The 22,663-nt window shown below is 32.3% G+C and overlaps 1 protein-coding gene across 2 annotated transcripts; it reads left to right on the top strand.

Annotated features, from left to right (window-relative positions):
- The first annotated feature begins 1,832 nt into the window (after nt 1–1,832).
- Nucleotides 1,833–22,038, top strand: LOC105341281 (uncharacterized). Of its 2 annotated transcripts, XM_066068762.1 has the most exons (17): nt 1,833–2,188; nt 3,848–4,022; nt 4,427–4,444; nt 4,846–4,949; nt 6,241–6,311; nt 7,302–8,311; nt 8,703–9,833; nt 10,905–11,453; nt 12,201–12,545; nt 12,701–13,033; nt 13,124–13,441; nt 13,945–14,379; nt 14,970–15,173; nt 16,449–16,490; nt 16,715–17,026; nt 18,634–18,987; nt 21,642–22,038. In XM_066068762.1, the coding sequence occupies exons 1-17, from the start codon at nt 2,144–2,146 to the stop codon at nt 21,797–21,799; spliced, it is 5,604 nt and encodes a 1,867-aa protein (XP_065924834.1). In that variant the 5' UTR covers nt 1,833–2,143; the 3' UTR covers nt 21,800–22,038. The 2 variants fall into 2 exon arrangements, with proteins under 2 accessions (XP_065924834.1, XP_065924835.1); XM_066068763.1 differs by lacking the exon at nt 8,703–9,833 and having other exon boundaries at nt 1,837–2,188; nt 21,642–22,032.
- The last annotated feature ends 625 nt before the right edge of the window (nt 22,039–22,663 follow it).

Genomic DNA, 22,663 nt, shown 5'->3' with positions numbered 1-22,663 from the left:
CATGTTGTATTTATAATTTTCAGATTTAGGTATACAATAAACATTTTTACAGTTATGACAATTTTTGTGATGACACGATTAGAGCTAAAAAAAAATTAAAATATCATTAGTCGTTTTTAATGTCTCGAATGGGTAATGTGAGTTTTTGTAATGGTTTGTCAACATTTAGATGTCAAATTACACCATCTAGTCCGAGGCAAAACAAAGATGTATGTCTGGTTCAAGTAAATGTTCTATCAAGCATCTTCCTTTACTCCTTGGTAAAATTCTTACAGCAGTAAAGAAAAAAATTCAGGAGTGCTGTATAACCATATACTCCAGAAGCGGTGTTAATTAGATATTGATACTTAAAAACTTTAAGGAGTTATTCAAGTTCACAAAATCATACCAAAATCAGTAACATCAAAACATACGATTTACCAACGGTTTATACAACCATTCTCCATAACAAATTAAGATGTAGGCTTTTTGTATCATCGACAAATGTTTTTTTTTGTGTTTTTGTTTTTTGTTTTTTTGTTTGGTCTTCTTTTAAAAGAAACACGTAAGTGTTTGTACCTTGTCATTGGAAATCTACAAAGTTATTTTGTTCAAAACCATTCTGATTGCACACACAAGTACTCTAAAGTTGACATGAAAAAGATGCTTGGATTTCTGATAGTAAACACCTATGTAGTTTTTGGAAAATATACTAGACTTCCAACAGTCTGTTGGAATTCCCATGGGCGCAAATTGTGCTCCACTATGCTGACTTTATTCTATATTCATTAGAAGCTGAATTCATTCAAAAGCTTGTGCAGAAAAAATAAAACATCAACTCGACATTTAGATATAATGAAGCTGTTTTATCCATTAACAACAGTTAATTTTACTCTTATGTTAAATCAATGTAACATAGTGAGCATGGAATAAAAGTTATCACAGATTCTGAAAATTTCTTTTATATTCGGATATCTTACTAGAAAGAGACGTTAACATTAACCGAACAACAAACTCTAAGTTAAACGTGATGATTTTAATTTTTCCATCGTCAAATTATCTTACTTTTTTAGCAATATACCATCATCACTGCGGTACATCTCGTGTTTACTTTATGCATTAGTTGGTTTACTGATAACTGACTGTTTAAAGTTCTTTTAATATGTATATGAGGTATTTTGGTATACTTCAAGAAGTAAAATACAATAGTAACACAAGAATTAATCGTATACCCAGGTATGTTGATAAACATAATGAGGAAAATTATATACTATACCGAAACCTTAAAATATTAATAATTTCTGCGAATAACAATGGCCCACCTCAAAAAGTAGGAAAATCAGTTATGTTGCACAGCATGTATTTTATTTGTGCAGTTAATCTTCAAAATATTATTTCGACACAGAATTGTGTATTATCAATAAGAATAAGCTCCATTGAGACGGCCTGTTTTGGATAGCTTAGCGATTTAAATAAGGACGAAAGATATGTAATGTTTTTTCTCTAACAAATGGTTTAGAATTTAATATAAATATGTTTCAATTTTTTTATGAAATGTTGCAAGAACTTACCGATCATTACCTGTTGCAAGGACTTATCGATAATTATCTTAAAGTTTCTTGAAAAGATTGACCTGATCAATCATGTGTCAATGGTATTGTGTTTTCCTGAAGCTCTTTGTAAAACCTTGTACAGGAGAGGGGCACCCTTTTTTGCAGCAGATCGTTGTCTGAAAAGCATTCAATTCCTTTAAGATATTTAAAATGTCTTCTTTGGCTCGTTCTCGAAGAAGTTTGTTTGCTTACTCCACATTTGCACATGATTTACACGGTCAATCACTGACACTGAGTTAAATTGCAGACAACTTCACAAGTTCTATCATGTTTCTTAGCGTCTTCGAAAAATTAAAAACGTAATTAGTTCACCGAGTTTGGTCAGATTTAAAATATACGAAGTTTGGTGCGATGTCGAAAGTTTTCTATCTCATGTTTTGAAAAAAACTAGGAACGGGAAGTGCTTTTAATGAGGATAAATAATGTTGCTTCCAACATCCTACGAATTATATAATTTGGAAGATTCAAAGGAACTTGGCAGTAGTTTACATACGTAATGCCATTTATTGGAGAAGAATTTATTTCAAGACAGCTGATACTATCCATACAGAATGGACGGATTTGAACAACACACCACAGACTTCAGTTTTGAGGGGGTACGGTATCCTCTATTGTTCAGTTTGTTTGTTAAAACAAAGTTTGTTCAGTATATCATTTTAAAACGCCATTTTATTGAAAAATAACATCCAGTATTAAAATGCGTTTATGAAACTATAAAAAGCTTAGTATCTTTTCTATATGAATGTTTTTTTCGGCATTGTAGTTTATTGCCTTAATATGAACTTCTCAACAATTGATCTCTAAAGCGACCCATCTATAATATATTAAACAATACCCAATTATCTTTTTTGGGGGCATATCTCTATCTATCCAATCATCCATACCTGTATTGAGACAACTGGTTACCTGTGTACGTTTTGAATTGTCTGTCTATCGAATGTTAAACAAATCTTTCTAATGAAAATTAAAACTAGTTCTTAGATGTACTTGGATCGAAAATTCTACAAAGCGATAATTTGTTTAGTTTTCGCCACTGTTTCCATGGCCTTTCTACCGTTAATTCGTTATGGTATATCTGAAGAAAAAAACCTGTATTGATTTTTTGTCAAACTGGAAGTATTTTAAACGTCGTTGTGGTTGGGAATAAATATGTCAAAGCACAAAGACTTCGATCATTATCAATGCTCGGTTCGCCGTGTAATTAGGCTGACATTGAATGAACTGTCCAAATGTTCCGCTGAACCCCCGTTATTCTTTTTCTGAAGGTATTGTATGTGGCACATTTATTGGATTGAAAGTTGAGAACGGTGTGCAATGAATTAAATATATTCATTATCTGTTAAATAATAAGGCAAACTAGTTGACTTATGTAAATGTACAGCAATATACAATTAAAAGAACATTATTAAGGTCATCAATAAAGAGATTTATAAATGCAGTTGGACGAGATTTTAATATATATTTTTTAAATTTTGTTTTAATGTTTGATCAAATTATATTAAAAAAATATTTACTTATAGATCAATATCACATGAAACAAGTTGTTGTAAATATACTAGAAGTCTGAATTACGACGTTTACATTAAAATAGTCTGTTTTGACTTGAAGATGAAAAAATCTTATACTTAATCTTGATGAGCAATTTAATCATGCAAAGCATTAAAGGGCTATTTTCTTGATTTTTGTATGGTGAGCCTAAAATGTCGGTATACGTTAATCTTTCACCGACACGGTCAATAGTGTTTGAATTTTTTAAACCAGATTGAATCGCACGATAAATTAAACGCGAACACTGTAATTAAGAGTATACTATTGAATTTTTTGTGGTGTAGAATAACTTTACCCACTAATCTTTAAGGATTCACGGTTTTTGTCATTTGTTTCCCCATATTCTAATGTCCACAATGCTTAAATAAGGCATAAATAATAGGCAACCAAAATTTGAGTGTCATTCGTTGAGTTATAAGAGGGTTATAGAGCTTACAATGTTTTACTATCCAAACAAAGCTTCTTTTTTTTTACATTTTGTGCATGTCGAAGTTTTTCTCCTCTGAATATTTAATTTAATGCTGAATTGCTTAATTCATGGTGCAAAACAATAGCTTATTTTTTGTTCAGAATAACGTTCCGTTTGTTTTATATTTAGAACATTCAAGGGAGTTTTCAGCCCTATTCAAAATGTTGTCTTTGATTTAATATAATCAAAGATGTTTTTATGTTTTTTAAATTACCGTATTATTTGTTTTATTTTCCAGGTAAACCCCCGATACCATAACCAATCCTATATCAATGGGGACAGGTGGTCCTCTACCAACACTTCCGAATTTCCTCCTATTAATCGTCCACGCCTGGTTAAGATAGTCAGTTTCTGGCTTACCCTGCTTCTGGTTGGTCTTATTTGTGCCATTATCTACTTGGCACATATTCGAGGTAAACATTTAAATTTCAAACAAAATCTCAAAGTTGTCTAATTCGTATTTCTAATAATGTTAACATGCGTCTCAATAACTCAATATAAATGTAATTGTATTTCATGTTATCAATTCTTTAAGTCAAAGAAATTACACTTAAAAATAAATACCCAGTCAAATGCTTTTTTACACATTCAACTATTTTAAAGATTTGGCAAACCGGCTGATTTCATTTTAACTCAACCTCAACTAAAGAATTATACTTGATGTATAATATGCTGCAAAGATTTCAATTTTCTCAAATTACATATACCGTAGTAGAACTTCTTCATCAAGGATATTTCTCACAATCTCGGGTATTTTTTATGTCACATTTTGTATGCTCAAAAATTAGAATTAGAATATCCAATATTTGTCTTTCAGAACCCAAGACTCGCTATTGTAAGTAAAACTTCTCATTCTCATAAACAGAGGCAAAACTTCTTTATAACTTGATAACCAAACGTATTGTTTGTTTAGTTGCTTATCAACAGGTCAAATTTAACGATTTTACATTGATAAGGAAATAATGCAACAGGTCTTATTTTATATTAATTATGTATCCTTGAAAAGAAAAATTGAGGTAATGTTCATATAAATTTTGCTTACATATATAACTGCGATTGTTCTTTAAAAAACGATCGTAAAAATAAGTAATTAGAAGAGTTGGTCTGGTAAAAAAAAAACTAAAATATTTGAAGTAAAAAAACATTATGCTGAACTATTGTGTTTTATCAATATAGACATTGATTAATTTTCTTTTATGTTTTAATGAATCAGTCTATAATAATTTGTATTTATAGATATTTCACATGGAAAGCTGGCTATTCTACAGGAGTATTCAACAGCTCTTGGTAACAAGGAATCGATGGAATATAAATCACTAACTGCCAGTTTTTGCAGTGAGGTATTACAATGAAGTACATGTAATATCAAGTTAAAATATATGTTAATACTAATGCAAATAATTGTATGCTTTACAGGAGATGCAGTGGTATTCTGATTAAATCTTTTGAAGCGTATTCTTAAATTTGAATAATTTTTGTTAACTCGGATAATGGAAGGTTCAAACTTGATCCAAAGATACCAGTTTACTGGTATAAATCACTGGATAAGGCTTACTACCATGACGCATATTTTGTTTTTTAAAAATTTAAATTATTAAAGCGTAATTATTAAGGAATGAATTCAATATTTATTAGTTCTATACAATATAAAATGGTTTCAATAAATTCAATATTATTTGAATTTATACGATATAAAATGGTTTGGGTAGTTAATGCTTTATAAACCGCGATAAAAAGCGTAAATTATTCCAAATCATTTTATATCGAACAACACCTAATGAATATCGAATTCATTGCTTTTTGGTATTAATTAACCCCTTCACGGTAACTGCAGTACTGCTCTTTTGCAGGGCTAAATAACATGGTTTGGTGAAATATGACGTAACGTCAATTGTTTCATTTACGTCATTTAATTATCTACCTACTGAAATTTCGGCAAACTGTATCATTTTTCCCTGCAAGAGAGAAGTACCACAGTTATCGTGAAGGGGTCTATTATAGATTAAGGTCAATATCTAGTCAATGAAAGATGTCTACAGGTTTCTAATATCAGGTTATAATTTCTTTCAATGATTTTCTCACAGCTTTGTTTGATAGGGTGTACCGGGCCTTTAATTTCTGTAAACACAACGGAAAATCATGTTTAACAGTCAATTTCTATGTAATATGAAGGACAAAAGTAACAAATCTCGGAGCTATGTCCATTTTTGACCAGTTTTTGTCCATTTTTGACCAATGAAATATATCAAGAGTACCTACAGTCTCTTTAAACGACATTAAACACGCTATTGGCCTCCTCTCTGAAATGAAGTCAAATTTAAAATGATATTCAAACGTAACATAAAGCGGAATGATGATGTGTTTGTATTATGTTAGTCTTATTATTACGGAGCAATATTCTTTAAATGATACAAAAAGATATTTAAGCCAATCAAAAAGCAGTTACGACTAAAATAAAACTACTTTTTGTTATTCAGCAAATGAATTAAAATATCTTATAATTTTTAATCGTATTGATTTCTACGTTTCTACGATATCATTTCTAATAATTTATAGCATGAAAAATTACTGATACAACATTTTATACCCTAAATATGCTGATAAAAATATTTCATTGTATACCAATTTTAGATGGATAAGTCATTCAGGAGCAGTCGTTTACATACAAACACCTATCGGATGTGCATTGTTACGAATCTAAGGTATGTGAAGGAAGTCATAATTTGCTTATGTATAAAATTGTTCAGATCTGAAGCTAAATTCCCCCATGGTAGTTTGATGTAGAATTTTGCAACAAAAAAAACAACCGCTTAATTGATGAAGCATTAATGACAATTTCCATTTATCTAAAAGTATAAATAAAGATATGCAAGTTTCCATTCTTTAAATTTACATTCGTATATTTTTACGTTAGTGATTTCCTTCTGACAATTCTCTCATTTTATATCCGTTTGTGTCGCTGATAAATATAGAGATTTATTTTATAAAAATAGTAAATATTTATGAAAACAAGGATAAATCAAAGTACTGAAAGTACTGAAAAGCGCTAACCTAGCTTGGTTCTAAGAAAATTTACTGTGTGCAAGCGTAGGCGGAAATGAGCCTTATTGAAATTTTGGTTTATGTTTAATGAATATCAATTAAAAGTATCGAAGGCCAGATTTCTTTAAATATATGTTACTTTCTGAAGATGATGTGAATTAAAGCTGAACACGACTTGTATATGGATACTTGCCTGAAAAAAGATATGTTAAAATCACAAATTATACCTTTTGAACAGTAATTTATCACAGTTTTTGACATTTTCTTGCAAAAATCGATTTTATTTTTCTATATTTTAGCTTCTGAATACGCACTATATTTTTTCATCACTGCATAGCATCCCGTGCTGATGTACGTAAGCCCCGCAAACCAATCGTATCTACTCGGCCATTTCCGTCACCCAGATAACTGGTTCCCTATACCTCTTACCAGTTTAAATTATGTATATTTCTGCTCATAGAGGGCAGTTATTCCTTGCACCGGAAATAGAAGTCTAACGACAATAAAGCGCTGAGCTATGCTTAGCGCTTTAAAAATCAATATGACCTTTATTGCTAATATAAATATTAAGAGACAAACTTCTTACCAGAGATAACTTGACTAGAATGGTATCATAAATTTGTTTGATGGACCTGTAATTTCTGTTTCAGGCCAGGTAGTGTGATTGTGACTTTTACCTTATACTTTGACGCTACAGTCGATTTGTCGGATACGGAAGTGATAAAGACCATCAATAATTCCGTACAGCATATCGGCTCCAGAAACATGCTAGGGAACTATCCCATCGACATAAATGGAATCTCTATTACTACCACATTAACACTTTATGAACAGGACCCGATACCATTTCTAGAACCTAACAGTGATTTTATTATACCACCAACAACTAAGCAAACTACTCCATCGACAGCAGTGACGTCAACATCAACTATTCCAGCAACAGTAACAACAGCTATATCTCCAGCAGACACAACCGAGACAAAAAAGACGACAACGTCGTCAACAGAAACAACAAAAGTAACAACGGTGATGACTCAGCCAATCACGAAGACAACTAAATCAACAACGACTATGCCAATGACAACAACTGCTGAAACAACAACTTATTCCCATACAGAAGCAATTACTACTTTGTTAACCTCGACAACAGAACCAAAAACAACGACGACGTTGCCTTCCACAGTAACAACTAAACTGACGACAACTATACCGCTTACGACAACAACTGAAGGTACAACGTCATCACATACGTCTCCTACCACAACAATAACGTCGTCATTGGCACCAACAGTAACAACAAAACCGACAACTACCATTGAATTACCCACATCCACTCAGGATACAAAAGCAACTACTTTTGTTCCAACCATAACCACTGAAGCAACCACGTCAACGAATTTGCCACCATCATCAACTACGAAGGCGACAACTCTTACTCCATTTACTTCATCAACTGAAGCCAAAACAACAACGATAATGTCACTTATCACAACAGAAGCTACGGCCTCTCTGTCACCAACAACTGAAACGAAAACTACAACAACAGAAGCGAAAACAACAACGACTTTTTCACCTTCAACAGGAACCGAACAAACAACGCCAACAGTAACATCTGAAGTAACAACAACGGCGACAGGTTCGCCAGTCGTAACAACTGAAGGTAAGATAATAATGAATACGATAATACATTCTATAGCAAAAACTAAATTAAAACAGGTATACATAAAAACAACGACAATGATTTGTATAACCAGAATCAAGAGAAGAATTAACAACAATATCGCCAGCTAAACTAAATGAAACAACAGTATCAGCAACATTGCCAACAACTAAAGCAGCTATAACTATCTCAACTAATATAACTAGCAATACGTCAACTACTAAACCAGTTAATGAAACTACAGAAACATTGACGACGTTACCACCCACTAAAACAACTGAAGCAAAAATGTCAACAACATTACCTACAACTGTGAAAACTAGAGAAGAAACAAGTATGCCATCTACATTAACGGGTAATTCCACAACTATTTCATTTGATGAATCAACAGGGACAACGACAGATATGCCCCCACCAGAAACAACAGACGTTTTGACGACAATAACACCAATTAAAACGACTAAAACAACAGTATCAAATACATCGCCAACAACAAAAGAAGATACAACTATCTCAACTAATACAACTAGTAATATGTCAACAACTATACCAGTAAAAGAAACAACAGAAGCTAAAACAACAGTATCAAATACATCGCCAACAACGAAAGAAGATATAACTATCTCAACTAATACAACTAGTAATATGTCAACAACTATACCAGTAAAAGAAACAACAGAAGCTAAAACAACAGTATCAAATACATCTCCAACAACAAAAGAAGATACAACTATCTCAACTGGTACAACTAGTAATATGTCAACAACTATACCAGTAAAAGAAACAACAGAAGCTAAAACAACAGTATCAAATACATCGCCATCAAGGAAAGAAGACACAACAATCTCAACTGATACAACTAGTAATATGTCAACAACTATAACAGTAAAAGAAATAACAGAAGCGTTGACTACGATGCCACCAACTACAAAAACTGAAGCAACAATATCAGCAGCGTTGCAAACAACGAAAGAAACAACATCTATGTTGTCTACTACAACGAGTAAAACGACTTTTGCGTTAGAAAAAACAACAGAAGCATTGACGACGATGCCAATAACTGAAACAACTGAGGCAGAAGTGCAATCAACATTGCCAACAATAGAGACATCTGTAGTAACAACAAGTATTCCATCTACATTAACGGGTGGTGCAACAACAACTTTGTCACTGATGGAGACAACAGGAACATCGACATTATCAACAATCTTTATGTCAACCGAATCACATGGGGCATCAACAATGAGTGAGATTATAACAACAGTGCCGTCAGGTGCGATGTCAACCAACACAGATATTTCAGTCGAAACACCCTTAGGGTCAACATCAGTATCATTTAAAAATAATACATTAAGCAGCAATGACACGACTGTGCCAACAGTTAGTTCAACTGAGAGTTCATTTGACTCCACAACCACTGTTAAGACTTCTTCAATTATTTCCCGTACAGTTTCAGATAATGCAACAGCTGAACCTACAGTTCTGCCAATGTCGGATATTTCAACACTCATATCAACTGAAGGTGAATCTCTTCAATTGACTTTCTTAACTCCGTCAACCAAATTTTCTTTTTACTAATTTCCAAAGAATAACATGATTAACCACAGAACGTATGGTGGATGATATTACTCTCGAAGCATCTACTGATTATACAGACAAGACAAAACAAAGAGATAAAATATATTCACCAATCATCTAATTAACAAGCACATAAAAATGAATTTCTAGTAAGAATTTACAGTTTAAAATATTACTTTCATGAAAAGGCAAACACTAAAGCCTTATCACGCCAAGACTTTTGCGCGTAATAAGTCAGATACAGGAAAGCGTGGTTTAGTAAAAAAAATTATATAGAGGTACATTTACTTTCTTTACAAGAACATCGTCTACAGATGACAATGTTTCTTAAAGCAAAAGCGACAAGTAATGAAATAATGCCAATCCAGTATCTACAAACGCAAAAATGATATTTATGTTCAAGAAAACAAGCATTTGCAGCTATTTTGTACAATCACAAAAAATCTTCAAAAAAACGAAAACGTAATTTTACTCTCTCGAAAATGGGGAAACAAGATGAATGTTTGATAATAAAATAACATACGCAACGTCAATGAGTCCATTTTACCAAAGTACGCAAAACCTACCTTGAATGCAATAAAAAAACTTAACCGAAAAGTATAAAGTTTGCAAATGGCTATTTTACTGAACCACTTATATAATTTATGAGACACCAATAAATGCATACCTGACTGACACAAAGGTTTAAAAATACATGTAGCTTTTTTTTGGTGAAACGTAGACTCATTGATTTAGTACGAAAACCAAAGATAATGAAAGTATCAAGACAATTATAAATAATCTAAAAAAACACAAGGTTTATTTTACTGAATAAGTTTTGTATGAACACGAAATCTACAGTTACAACATATATAGATAAAAACAGGAACTTAAAAAACAAATTGACATCATAATCTAAGAGGTATTTTCGCATTTCTTTAATCACCAGGATTTCGGTAATGATTTTTTTTTCATTTCAAAAATACTGACATATTTACAAGATTATATATTGCTAACATTACAATGTCAATTTCAGAAACAACCCTGACGAACACAACAAGAGAGGCCACAACCAGCATAGATACCACTGAGGCAACTGTTACAAACACAACCAGCGAGGATACAACTAGTGAAGTCACGACAGAAGCAACCACAACAAGTACAACCGCTGCAGCAGATACAGACACCACAAGAGAGGACATAACGACAGCATTGGTTACAAACACAACTAAAGACGTCACAACAGAAAATACTATTACAAGGACAACTAGCGAGTTTACGACTAATGTAACTCTAAACACAACAACAGAATACACAACTGAGCCAGCCGTTACAATCACAACTAAAGAATACACAACTGAGCCAACCGTTACAAACACAACTAAAGAATACACAACTGAGCCAACCGTTACAATCACAACTAAAGAATACACAACTGAGCCAACCGTTTCAAACACAACTAAAGAATACACAACTGAGCCTACATTTACAAATACAACTAAAGAAGATACAACCGTTGTTAATTCAAGCGGGGACACGACTGGAACATCCAGTATTGCTACAACGGTTTCCCCATTCACTGCCGGTGAGTATTCTTCCACATATTTTATAGAATTTGATCAAAGTAAAACAACAACTATATGAACATGTTCTTTTATAAACATATTTTGGATTTGCATTCCTTACACTGAAGTTTTTTTTTAAACAATTTAAATCAGCATAAACAAATCAATTCTGAAAACATTTATGACAATTTCTGTTGATTTCTACATTTTAAAACACACAAAGGTAGGTTTTTATCAGTATTATATAAATTTGGTCAAGTGCACTTTTGTCCTCTGAACGCCTTTAATGCTGAAGAAGAATATTTCGCGTTTATAATTTCTTAAACTGATCAGTTGCTATGAACAAACGTTTATTTTCGTGTGAGAAATTTTCACGAGGTTTGCGAGAGCATCGTCGACACGAATATTTTTCGCCGCGAACCAGAGGCGTGTTCAACAGAGCGAGCGCTCGCGATCGCTCGCCAAAATTTGTGTTGCAGGTATAGGGAATTTTGGCGAGCGCTCGCGAGCACTCGCTCTGTTGAACAGGCATCAGGCGTCGTATGGTTGTTATGATAACAACATCAGTCCTGACAAGGCTTAATTGCTAATATAGTCGTCGCAAACTAGTTTATCGGACGCAAACTAATTTATCGGATGTAAGTTGCGAAATAAAGTCGTCTCAAATAGAATTTATTTAACAGTATATACAATGCAGTATCATTTTCCCTCTTTTTTGGATATCGTATTTCTAGTATTTGCTTAGGTAGAAGGTTTTGTAATTTCAGATGTAATGTTCCCGAGCAAAAACATCCTTGCCAGGGAAGATACAACGTTAGAATGCGTTATTACAGTTACAGATCAATGGGAGAAAGTAACTATCAATCAAGAAACGGAGACAGACTTTGTATTTCTAGCTGAGTTTTACAATAATGGTTCTGTGTTTTCCCAAGTTACAACTGAATTCCTGTCTGTGGTTTTCAAACAAGATAACGAAACGATTGAAACCATTATACATATAAACATTCAAAACTCGAGTTCATGTCCGTCATTACTTCATTTTGGCTGTGGAATAATAATGGAGGATGCATTTAAATCTGTTATAACAAAAACTAGCATATTGTCCATCACAGGTAAGCTATTTTTTCGACATTTTTCAAAAACCAAATTTTAAAGATATCATGACAAATGCTAAACTTGAATTGCAAAGAGTGGTTTGAAGTAGGATGTAGTATTAACCTCTGTACAATGTAGAATACAATAATGAATAAGTTACTCTCTCTTGTAGCACCTCTTCACAATGTTACTCTGGATATGACTAATATATACTACAGTGGGGAAAGATTAGAGCTGATCTGCCGGACGATCACAGACTTTGAATATGGAGACGTTGCTTTGGAGGTCCGGTCTCCGAACGGTTTAGTTTTCAGAGAACCTGCTCCGAGAACCAAGTATGCATCAACAAGGAACAGTGGTTGTTCCGTGAACTTTGAGTGGAAGTTTAAAAGTGTAATTTCTTTGGAATCATCTCTGAATGGATCGACAGTGTGGTGCATTGCATCTAACAGACTCTTAAACACGTCTGTCTCCACGTCACAATTGATCACCGTTTTGGTGTCAGGTTTGTTTGCAATTCAAAAGAATATGACTTACAACTTGTTGAGATAGTAGTTTTTATATTACTTTATAATTGATGTTTTCTTTTTTTCAGATGTGTCGTTTTCCGAATATTATGTGCCGGGTTCAGTAGGAAAACAGGTGATGATTGAATGTAAAACGACCACTCTGACATCAAACATTGCCAAAATGGCTGTATATAAAACCTTAAATGGCACAAATGAGACGATTGCTTTATATTCTAGTGGGAATACAAATAGTCGCTCCGATATTTCAGTTACATTCCAGGATGGAATGTTAACCTTAACGTTCTTAAGTTTAAAGTGTAGTGACGAAGGACTATACATTTGTGTTGTAACAACTGGAAGTTCAGAAGTGTCTACCCCTCTTTCCCTTACTTTGCAACCAACAGGTCAGTATCTATTCATTGGGACTTTAGCGTAAGCAATTTAAAATGTGTTGTGATTACAACATTTACACTTTCACTTACACATTTAATTTGGACTCGAAAAGAAAGCATATTTGTTAAAAGATATTTACTTATGGAATGGTTTATTCTTGTCGATCGCATCTTCGTGTGTTAAAGAAAATTCAACTTATTTTCAGTAGTACACTTAACAAAACATTGCTAATTTGAGAAAATAGGTATTATATGGTTGATTTTTAAAAATGCATTTCTAAAGCATTGTAAACATAAATAGGGAGAGAAAAATAAAGTTTGACGGAAATTGTGACCATACCCCTTTAATTTATAAGGAATGAGTTTTATATCTACCATAATTATACTCATATAAACTAGGTTGGAACAGTTTACGCTTTTTTTTAAACCGCTTCCCGTGTATAAACAGCCTCAACCCAATTTATACCTTTATGAATTAGGTAGCTATTGAATTCATTCCTTAATTATTGTTTTAGTTTTAGCTGGGTCTGCACAAGTTTCATTATCTCTAAACACTGACATTGTTGAGAACTATTATCGTTACACCTCCGAACACTCCTGCATCGGGGAGATAGGATACCCGGATGCTGGTTTTCTGTCCCTGACCGCCATTCATCCAACCAGTGGAGAAACTGTCGTTTACAACGAAGAGGTCGTTACGGATGCAATGAAAGTTAAAAGTACAGTTGGATTAGGAATTTATGATTACGGTGTGACTCTCGCAGATGATTTTGGGATTCTAATTAGGGAAGATCAAAAAGTGCAGGAAAACTGTTCTACCATACACAAAATGAGATTTTTTCTCAACGTTTCACGAGAGTGGAGCAGGGGAAGATTCAGATGTGAGATTCGTACAAAGGAAGGATGGATACCTACTAGCTTACAAGAGGAACAATTTTATGTTATTCCTAGTAAGATCGTTATATATTTTTAAACTATGAAGTATTATGTTAATGCAAGAATTTTGAACTTATCTGAATTCAAGCTACCATTTTAGCTATGCAGGAAAATTAGCCTAGCAGATTTTAAGATATAGTTCAGATATACACAATAAGTTAGTCAGCATATTCTTATTTTTGACGTTTTCAAATTGTCACATATAATGTGTAGAAAGATTTGATATAAAAAGTTTTACACATTTTGCCCCTGAGCTTATGTTTTTATGCATACAAATCAATTATCACAAAAGAAGTAGGAAGAAAGTTAAATGAGTTTCTGACACACGAACTATATTTCAGTTAATTAAGCTTTATAAAAGACCCTTATGTTGGACTCCTTTTCTCAAACATAATTTGTTGAAGGATTTGATACAAAAAACTATAGACATTTGAATCTCAGGATGTATAAGTGCTTGCAAAAAAAATTATTTGTCAAGAGAGACACTTCATTAATTCCTTAATCAACATTTATTTGGCAAGAGAGGCTTTTCATAAATTCTTGGGATAAATGAAACATGTTAATAAGATTATCTAAATAAATTGCAATCCATGGTTATTTATAGGCGATGTTTGTGATGCATACAACAAAACAAAACAAGTGTTCATTGATCATGAGAAAAACGACAACTGTAATACTTACATCCAATGTGGAGACGAAGCACCTTATGGGAAAAAATGTTCTAACCCAAAACATTGTGTGTTCATTGGGAAAGACTACTGTGACGAGTGTGTGCGTGCAATTTGTACAGAAATCCCGACAACTACAGGTACATATCAATATATTAACAGATTTTGGCTCTCTATGTGAAGTTACCGACAACTACAGGTACATATAAACTATATTAACAGTTTTTGGCTCTCTATGTGAAGTTACCGACAACTACAGGTACATATCAATATATTAACCGTTTTGGCTCTCTATGTGAAGTTACCGTTATGATTATCAGTTTATCATGGTGTTCATTTAAAGCTACAAGGTCCAATTGTTTGGCTACAAGGGTATCAATTAATTTTTCTTAGAAACAAATTATCTTAGAAAGTTGTAGACTTTTGCCTATTTACACCTGCAGATTCAGGTTTCCTTTCAATGATCAAAAAAGTGAACATGTTTTAAAAAAGGGAACCGTTTGATTTGTCCCCCAATTGAGTGTGTTTATTCAACACGCATCGATTTTAAACAAATTAAACTTATGGAAGATAATTGAAAAAAACGCATGTTTATTTTTTATTTCCGAAAACATTATGACCTTTATTCATAGTGATGTCAAAGTCTTAATACAATCATACCCGCCTCAAGTTTTTGTATGCGGCGAAACATTTTATGAACAATTGTTGTACACCACTTTCTCATTGAAATATGGCTTAACTGACCGGGAAAACTACTGCAAAGTCCATTATTATATACATTCTCAGTATAACCATCCCTAAAAAACGCAAGAAATCAATATAAAATCGGACCAAGCAGCATTAAATGTTTCAAAAATAATGAATTATACAAATTTTGGTTAGTTAACAAAATCATTTTCGAAAGAACACTTTTTAAACGCGAACATACGATGTGTAATTGTGTTTGTTTTAGAAAGGGGTAATGCGGATTAAAAAAACTAAAGTTTAGAAATCTGGTAAATTTGATCACCATCTGTAAAATTAGCAAAAAGAGAGGAAATCTAATTGGTCATTAGATAAGTCGGAAACAGAAAACTAAGAGCCACGAGTAAAATTATATCTCAAGTGATCACTTCAATAAACCGATCTAGACTTTCTGTACTATCAAGGTTAAAAAATGTTAAAATATAAAGAAATTTGAATTGTTGGAGATTTATCTAAATATTTTGAATTAGTTTTTAGTTTTGATAGTTATATATATATATAGTTAATGATAGTGAATTGGTTGTTTATCTATTTATGATCTATTACCGGTATATTTTTTATTAAGTAGATGCATCCTTGTTGAAAAACTCAATTTATGCACGTTGAATAGAAGTTTATTTATTACAAATCTTCACAAGGACAATTCATTTTTACATCTAACAATGTTTTAGCTCGCCCGGTTCCTACAACAGAGGCTGCAAGAGGGTTTTCATGTAAGTCGATAAACTTTATTTCCCATTGTGCATCTAATTTTAGATACAAAGGCTAAATAGTTTAATATTCTTATTCATTCCCGGTTTGTTGGTAGATTTTCTGTAATTATTGCATTTCCACTATTTTTACGCATCTTAAATAAAAGATAAGCAAAGCAACTAAGATGAATCTATTCGTATGATTTTCTTTCAAAAATCTTTTATTGTTTGTAAATTACCTTTAGATTTGGACTGTAACTCATCGTCAGTTTCCGAAGGAGAATCGGCAAGCATCGGATGTCATTTGAATTCATCGTCGTTTGTTTCTCTCAACATTTTGAGATCAGAGTTTACCATTGCTTCCATACAAGTAGATGGAAGCGTAGTGATCTCGCCTAATTACCAAGGGAAATTATCCGCCATACTTGATCTACCGTCCTTACTTCTTGACGTCACCATCAACACTGTGACGTGTTCCGACGATGGAATATACAATGTTACATTACAATTGGACTCAGGAAATGTAACCTCCACAACGTTTAAAGTTAATATGAAAGGTTAGAATTCTTAAAATTCTTAATTTTTTTCTGAGATTTTAGCTTTTTTGATAAAACAGAAAAATATTTGCATGTCTTTATCAAAGCTCTATAACTGTCATTCAGTTTATTGTTAATCAATCATTGTCTGAAAAATATCACTGAATTTTATTTCAGGGAAGAGCGCTCAAATAGCATCGCTTTTCCTGTCTCAAACTTAACCATGAAAGCATTCTGATTACTAAAAAAACTATCAAAAATTGTCTTGAAATGTGCAAAATGCAGCATTCTGTTTTCAATAAAGCAGAAGTGAGAACAGAACTAGACAGATTGCACGATCAGTATGTACTGGTCCCTGATAAGGCAAGTAACAACATTGTCGTTGTTTGTAAGGCACATTATATTAATTGCATTTTCAAAGAACTAGGTTTTGATTATACACATGGTAAGCCTACTTACACCCATAAGCAGGAAATACTTCAAAATCATAAATCTGTAATGGATATCTTTAATATCCCCAATACCCAAAATGAATTTGATTAACCTTATTTGTACTGGATCCCAAAGCTTCACAAAAGTCCTTAGAAACAGAGATATATAGCAGGTTCCAGTAAATGTTCTACCAAACCTCTCTCTTTACTCCTTACTAAAATTCTTACAGTAGTGAAGGAGAAACTTCGAGAGTATTGCACAACAATATACTCCAGAAGTGGTGTGAATCAGATGTGGATATTCTAAAGAATTATTAGAAACTTTGAGGTCACAAAATCTTACCAAAATCAATAGCATCAAAACGTACGATTTTTCAACGCTTTATACAACCATTTTCCATGACAAATAAAAATCTAGGTTTTTTGATATCATCGACAGTTGTTTCTTCATTTAAAATGGACGTCGTAAAAATGCTTACCTTGTCATTGGAAATCTAAAAAATATTTTGTTAAAAACCATTCTGATTGCACACACAAGTACTCTGAAGTTGACATTAAAAAGATGCTAAAGTTTCTTAAAGACAACATTTATGTAATTTTTAGAAATCAAGTCTTCCAACAATATGCTGGATTTCCCATGGGTACCAATTGTGCCCCATTGTTAGCAGATCTATTTTTGTATTCTTATGAAGCGGAATTTATTCCAAAAAACTTGTACGTGAAAAAAGTAAATCACTCGCTGTGACCTTCAACTCAACATTCAGTTATATCGACGACGTATTATCAATTAACAATTGTTATTTCCATACTCTGCTTGGAATTTGTATTTCGTTTTTTTTTTCAGATGGTTCACGGTTTTTATTGCCATTTTTTGATTGGAACGCATTAAAAACTTTTTTTTTAAATAAAATCTTTATTTTTCAAAATCTACATCGCTATTATTTAAGGAATGAATTTAATTTCTACCTATATTATACAATATAACATAACTTGGGGCAGTTTACGCCTTATAAACCGCGAAGCAAAAACATGCTGAAACAATGAAGATTATAACTTGTTTAAACTATACCTATACATATGAAACGTATCAAAAAAAAATAAAGGGAGCAAAGTTCATTATATGGAACTACGGGTCTGATTGGCTTATTGTTTCTGTTTTGATCTGGATCTAATTTTACATACTTTGTTCACGTACAGATAAGCCGAAGAACCCAACGCTTTCACTTAATCCTAGCCTGGTAGATGGAGAGAATTCTTTGTCGCATAGCTGCACTGGAAATGTGGGAAACCCACCAGGATCTCTGCAAATCCAAATTAGGCGTTCTGCAGATTCCAACTTTACAGAGTACAGCACACCTAGACAAATTAAGTCTAGTTCACTTGAGAGCGCTGGGAATTGCAGCTATATCAAAACACTAAGCTTTTCAATAGACCTTACAACTGAAAGCTGGAGTAATATGACAATTAGATGTGTTGCATTAAATACTGTGTCTTTAGAAGACGACGACCCTGTTCCGAGTTCAATTCTCTATACCAGAACGAGTATTTCAAGTTAGTATAACTGTTTTATTTCTTGACTATATGAAACGCTTTGCTCCTATGTGATAGATATAATTATGCTCTAAGTACCTTGTGCTGTTGCGTGTATACGAGGGCTATTTATAAAATGATGACAATACATGCACACCGTTAAAAGTGTACACTTAATTAAACTGACCATTTGTTGAGATGTAAATCGTCATCCATACCGAATTTGCACGTAATCACATTTTAACAAATCAAAATTCAAAGGAACCCCCATTTCCAGGCCAACCTTGGGACAATATAACTATGAAGATTGAACAAATGCCTCAAATTGAAATTTCGAACATAAGGTCATATATCAAATGCTGTTGTTCAATTAATCTCATGAAAAATAAATTTTACAATAAGTCGTTGTATGGAAACTGTTGTATCCATTAACCTTTTCATCGATTGATAAACCATTTTGAACTAGGTAGGGAACCAGTTAAAATTATCAAAAATATAAAATGCAAAAATCAGTTTTCAATAACAAATCAATCGTAAAAGTGAAATCTATCATTGACATAGATGGAAAAGTGACTGTAAACACATTGCAAAAAAGATCAACATTTTAACAGGTATGCCACCTGTTAAAATGTTGATCTTTTTTGCAATGGTTTTTAAAAGAAAAGAACTAGGTACGGTTGTAAACATATAAATGCCTAATATTCCATTATTTTTTAAGTTGTTTTTATAAAGTAAATAAATGCACTATTACAAATAAGATGTGAAATGTAAGCCATAAATCAGTAAAAATAATCATGCAAAGCGTTGCTAAGCAACATATACATCCGCTAAATGTACTATGTGAATCGAAAATTAATATATTCAAGCCAATTTTTACTGCAAAATTTAAAAATATATATCATATAGAGCGCAGCCCTCGAGCAAAACAAATCATGATTGATAAAAATATACTTAAAAAGAGAATAGATTGAAACAAAATTACATTTTGCTCGAGGCCTGCGCCGATGGTTTAATTTCACGTTTTGTGACGGAGTTTTAGTGGTAGTTTACAGTCGAATAATGCAGTTATTATCACCGTGTAATCATTCATCGATGACAAAAATCCGATAACAAAAGATGAATTTTTCTTCTGTAACACTTTCATTACAAGATAATGACATCTTTGGTAATTTCTAATACATAATTATCATAATAATGAATATACAACGTGATCATTTTTCCTAATTGGTGTCAGGAAGATTTCGGGGATATTATAGTGATGAAAAAATTATGAAAGAAAAATGAAGTTTCTCAAAAGCTACTCAAAATTTACGGGGAATGTAAAAAACGACAAAAAGACGTCTAAATGAAATTGTCACAGGGAATGAAACTTGGTTACATTTTTATGAACCTGAAAGAAAACTTGGAAATAGATATGACTCACTAAATAGAGTAAACTACCTACAATTGCTAAACGCGGGAAAACAACAAATAATTTTCTGACAAAATTTTCAATCATTTTAATTTGGGTAGTTGCTCAGATTCCCATAAAAATGATTAAGTGTTAGAAAAAGTGTTTATATTTATAAAATATTATTTAAAGTACAAAAAAATATCCTACTTTTTTGACTGACATCTGATGACTTTTCTTTCTTTCCAAAATTGAAAAAATGATGTCTGAACGGCTATTTCATTTCCATACGCACTAGGTTAAACGGTTTATCAGTGTAAGAAAAGTATACCTTTATCGGAGTGCAGAGGCATATTCCATAGCTCGATATAAAACACTTCATAAAAGTGCTGAAATTAATCAAAGTACTGAAGAACTGACGGGAGTTGATTTTGTCGATGTTTATTTTAAAATCGATGATATGTTATTTTGCATAACAAGTACATATAGTTTCTAATTTGAATTACGCAGAACTCCCCATATGATTCATGTTAAATAATATTTAAAGATCAAATTAATTCAATCAAACAATGTATCAGTAATAGAAATATTTCTCGTATGGATCCAAGCAATATTGAACTCTAGTCTCGTTCAACCAAACGCTCGGCTGATACCGTAAATCTCCGACAAGGATTTACGGAGACAGCCGAGCGTCGAGTTGAACGAGCCTATTTTGAACTCTGGCGTAGGAATACATACGACTACAAAAAATGTTTCAATTGTTCGTACCGTTTAAAACCTGACTATTTTCAAGGTACATTTGTTTTTATTAAGAATTTTCCTTGAAAAACAATGCTTTAGCATACATTAATTACATCGAATTTATCAATTATTTTCAAGAACTAAGTCTTGTAAGCAGCAATGATTTGTGCTGAAGTCCAAACAGTGTTTCACGTTCGGTTTGTCTGAGTAGTTGATTAAAATCAACTCCCAAAAATGAATTTTTAGAGAATATGAATGTAAAAAAAATTAAAAAGTGCAATTGTTTTGGCTGTTTGGTGCTAAATTAAATTTCTATCTCGCACTGTTCTTAATTTCATGTATTAATGAAATTCATATTTGATATTAAGAGAACAATTTTTTCATTGGTTGAACATGATTGGTATGATCATTTTTTATGCGGATGTATTACAATTCATTGTAAATAATATATAAACACCGAACGTAGCATTTTGGTGCCCTATATGTACATTATGTTTATGAAATTTTAAATTAATGTTTAAGATATATATTTTTTTCAATGAAGGTGAGTTTTGTGAAAACAAAACTGAAACGTACTACGATTACCATCCAATGGGCTGTCCCTTCTATGTCTGGTGTGTAACAGGGCGACCGTACGGCCAAGTGTGTCCAGCAGACGACCTGTGCATGAATCCAGTTTTAGGAGATTGTGAGAGAAATTGATTAACTTTGTACAATTTACTCTGGTAAGGGGCGGATTTATCCAATATCTTTAACATTGATATTATAAATAAAGTTATATTGTTTGTTTAAGATATTTTCTAAACATGGTTTTGTAAACATTGAAATTCAAATTTTTATTTATATTGTATTTATTTATATATATTTTGTATTTTATTGAGATAAACTATTAGTTATTTAGTTGTATATCAAGAAACACATATTTTCATCCAAGAACTCGTTTTGTATGCCGTATCTTTGTTACACAAAAATATGTTCAACATTTAAGATATTTAGATTTTTTTCGTTTTTAAACAATAAAATATTAATTTTTGTTTTTGATTATCATTATATCATGGTTATGTATGTTCGGAACTTACGCGTTTGGACATTATCTTAACATTTATGAAGGCTGCCTAATTAAATCTTACTTGATGATTTTATTTGCATTAGTTTGTTAAAGCTAAATTCATTCTCTTTGTTTAACTATTTCTTGTAGCGTCAAAGAATTTTGACCTAAGTCTAGTCTAAAATTGCTGGATTCAGTTTTGTTGTATTTGTTGTACTCTTTTAAACGATTGTTATGCTAAATATATGTATAATAATATATATTGCAGTAGTTTTACAGGTCAATTAAGCCATATTTCAATGATAAAACAATAAACGATAAACAATTTGTTTAACAAAGCAAATGACATAAAAAGATATCGCGTTAGTTTGCCACATATTGAAATTCACTCCAAACCTTCAGGCAGGGATGCTTGTATTACGTCTATGACAACGCTATTAATAGAATCTAATTATGGGCAATGTTCTACAAAATGAAAAATAAATATGTGAACATGTTGTTAACTATAATTTCTAAAG

This window comes from Magallana gigas, chromosome 8 (genome assembly GCF_963853765.1).
Source record: "Magallana gigas chromosome 8, xbMagGiga1.1, whole genome shotgun sequence".
Lineage (NCBI taxonomy): Eukaryota > Metazoa > Mollusca > Bivalvia > Ostreida > Ostreidae > Magallana > Magallana gigas.
This window is presented reverse-complemented; position numbering and strand designations above follow the sequence as displayed.

Bases quoted from the DNA above. Each gene is read 5' to 3' on its own strand.
- LOC105341281 (XM_066068762.1), top strand. From the start codon at position 2,144: ATGGACGGATTTGAACAACACACCACAGACTTCAGTTTTGAGGGG. The intron at 4,950-6,240 runs GTATTACAATGA...TACCAATTTTAG, and splicing joins CTGCCAGTTTTTGCAGTGAG to ATGGATAAGTCATTCAGGAG. The intron at 12,546-12,700 runs GTAAGCTATTTT...TCTCTCTTGTAG, and splicing joins TAGCATATTGTCCATCACAG to CACCTCTTCACAATGTTACT.